The 2177-nt window shown below is 30.3% G+C and overlaps 3 protein-coding genes across 4 annotated transcripts in view; all 3 read right to left on the bottom strand.

Moving 5' to 3' along the window:
• The window catches only part of LOC105462397 (N-terminal kinase-like protein), a 16467-nt gene that overhangs the window by 12315 nt on the left and 1975 nt on the right, over nucleotides 1-2177 (bottom strand). The gene's annotated exons all lie outside the window — the stretch shown is intronic.
• LOC105462399 (proteasome activator complex subunit 4B-like) lies at nucleotides 1043-1611 on the bottom strand. Its single transcript, XM_011708951.1, has one exon. The coding sequence runs from the start codon at nucleotides 1347-1349 to the stop codon at nucleotides 1104-1106; it is 246 nt and encodes an 81-aa protein (XP_011707253.1). The 5' UTR covers nucleotides 1350-1611; the 3' UTR covers nucleotides 1043-1103.
• Nucleotides 1426-2177, bottom strand: part of LOC105462400 — a 3260-nt gene continuing 2508 nt past the window's right edge. Inside the window, exons 2-3 of one of the 2 annotated variants that reach the window (XM_011708953.1) lie at nucleotides 1624-1802; nucleotides 1426-1550 (exon numbers count right to left, since the gene is read on the bottom strand). In XM_011708953.1, the coding sequence (XP_011707255.1) occupies nucleotides 1515-1550; nucleotides 1624-1802 (215 nt within the window). In that variant the 3' untranslated portion in view covers nucleotides 1426-1514. The remainder of the gene's footprint in view (nucleotides 1551-1623; nucleotides 1803-2177) is intronic. The other variant, XM_011708952.1, reaches the window with a different exon arrangement.

Genomic DNA, 2177 nt, shown 5'->3' with positions numbered 1-2177 from the left:
ATATAAATTCAAAAAGTAAGTCTATCTTTGTGATAGAATAAAGTTAAAATATAACACACCCCTTTTAAATTTTTTCTCTCTAACTTAATGTTATTTTACACTATCCTCTTTTTATAATATGTTTATATAAATATAATATGTTTATATAAATTGTTTATCATATAATGCATATACTATTTGTAAATTTTTAATGCTCATTTCTGATCCAATTGTAAATTTATTCATTATCTTCTTTCCATTTCTAATTTCAATTTTTTCCTATTAAAATAATATTTAAAAACAAGATTTCTCTATTTTCACAAATCTCTTCTTTTGACAAGTTTATTTTTTTTAAATCCTGTCAATTAGATATTTTTTATTCTATTAAATTCCAAATTACCTATGTATTTTATAATTATGTACTTTTCTGTTTCAAATTCTTATAATTTAGGTCCCAATTGAAATTTTCTGAGCATAACTGATATTTAGAAATAAAAAGAGTTAGAAAAAATATGAAGTAAAAATGGTGATAAAAAAACAAAGCAATTCCTGCCTTTTTATTGACAAATATTCACTAGTAAATAATTGTATCTATTTTTTTAAATAGAAATCGATATAATTATTACTTAACTGATCTATAATAAAATATCATTTATACAAAGTTGTATAAAGAATTGTATAAACAGTCAAAAGAAATCTTTTTCGTAACTTTCTCTTCTTTGTATATCAATAAAGTTTATTGAAAATCAAGTAACACATTGATTTTACTTAAAAAAAAAAAAATAGACGAAATTATTCATTAATTGAATGTGTCATTAAAAGATAAGGATCACTTATTTCTTTTATCTCCTTTCAAGCCTTTATAGTTTTTTCTCTCCAAGTAGCCACTTTATTGCTGACCAGATTTTTATTAAAAAGAATAATTCTTTTATCCCTAAATAACAATTGTACTTAAAAATTTCGATTAGGATCCGAATTACAAGAATTTTTTAAATAGAAGTGTAAAGTTAATGGGTTCATCTGACAAGTATTATCTGTCTTTTTACGTTTCTTTTTTTTTCCTTTTTTTTTAAATACCATATACTGCAAAGAACCTCTAGATATTAAAAACGGAATTTTATCGCTTACAAATTCAATTTGCTTGACCAAAACACGCATCCTGGAATAAGTTCACGTAACATGACAGCACGTCCCAAGTTTCCCTTGATTTCGGCAAGCCATATTCGCGATTCCGCATCAAGCTCATTTGTGTAGGGCAAAAATTTATTGTATACCAGCTCCTTTTGCGGACGAAAATTCGCAAAATCTGTCTCGGATGAGGACGGAACCACTCGATTGTTCTCCATGTCACGATCGTTTTCGTTATTCATGATCACGTATTCAATACTCAACAACCAACAGTTAAGAGTCGATTAAGTAGAGTCACGTTCGACGAGGAATAATACAGTGGATAACTTGCGCGTAGCTGAATCAACGACAACTTGCTTATTCTTATTCATTTTCAACAAGTCATGTTTGCGTCCAAGAAGCCATATTTAATTTGAGTAAGCACTGAACTTTGCAATAGAGTCCTAGATAACCAAGAAACAACAGTTAGGTTAAGGCCATCACATGTATGTATAACACATACACATAAGTATATACAATATACATCATCGGGTGCGTTCCACTTAAAGCCGGGTTTACATAGAGACATAGACGTATAAACGTAGGACCACAGTATAACCAATAGGTCCACTCAGCGAAAAACTGAGTCTTCGCGCAGGTCAGTGAGATATACTTCTTCTTCTTCTTCTTCTTTTTGTAGTGGCACCTGCTCTCAACTGAGAGTCAATACGGCCAAAGTACTATCCCCTGTGTGCCTTGTCGACTCAGTTCAGCGAAAAACTGAGTCTTCGCGCAGGTATCGCCGCGCAACTTTTGTTTTGGGTTGGATCCAATGAAATGCAAGACGATAGGAACGTACAATACATATGTGCAGACAATTTATAAGCAATTACATCAGAAATTTTCTTTAGTGATCACTCTTACGAATAATTGTTACTAATAAAACGTTTTATTCGATTGAATTTATTGATTATTACACATTGAATTTATTGATTTACTGTATCGAATCCATATTACTTATCTGTTTTATCACTTGTGAGGCACTTTTCTCAATTCGGTCCTGGATTTAACATGACGGATGCTCACGTGAT

Source organism: Wasmannia auropunctata, unplaced genomic scaffold (assembly GCF_000956235.1).
Source record: "Wasmannia auropunctata unplaced genomic scaffold, wasmannia.A_1.0 LD336099.1, whole genome shotgun sequence".
NCBI classification, from domain to species: domain Eukaryota; kingdom Metazoa; phylum Arthropoda; class Insecta; order Hymenoptera; family Formicidae; genus Wasmannia; species Wasmannia auropunctata.
The sequence above is the reverse complement of the archived record's forward strand: the minus strand, read 5'-3'. Positions and strand labels throughout refer to the sequence as shown.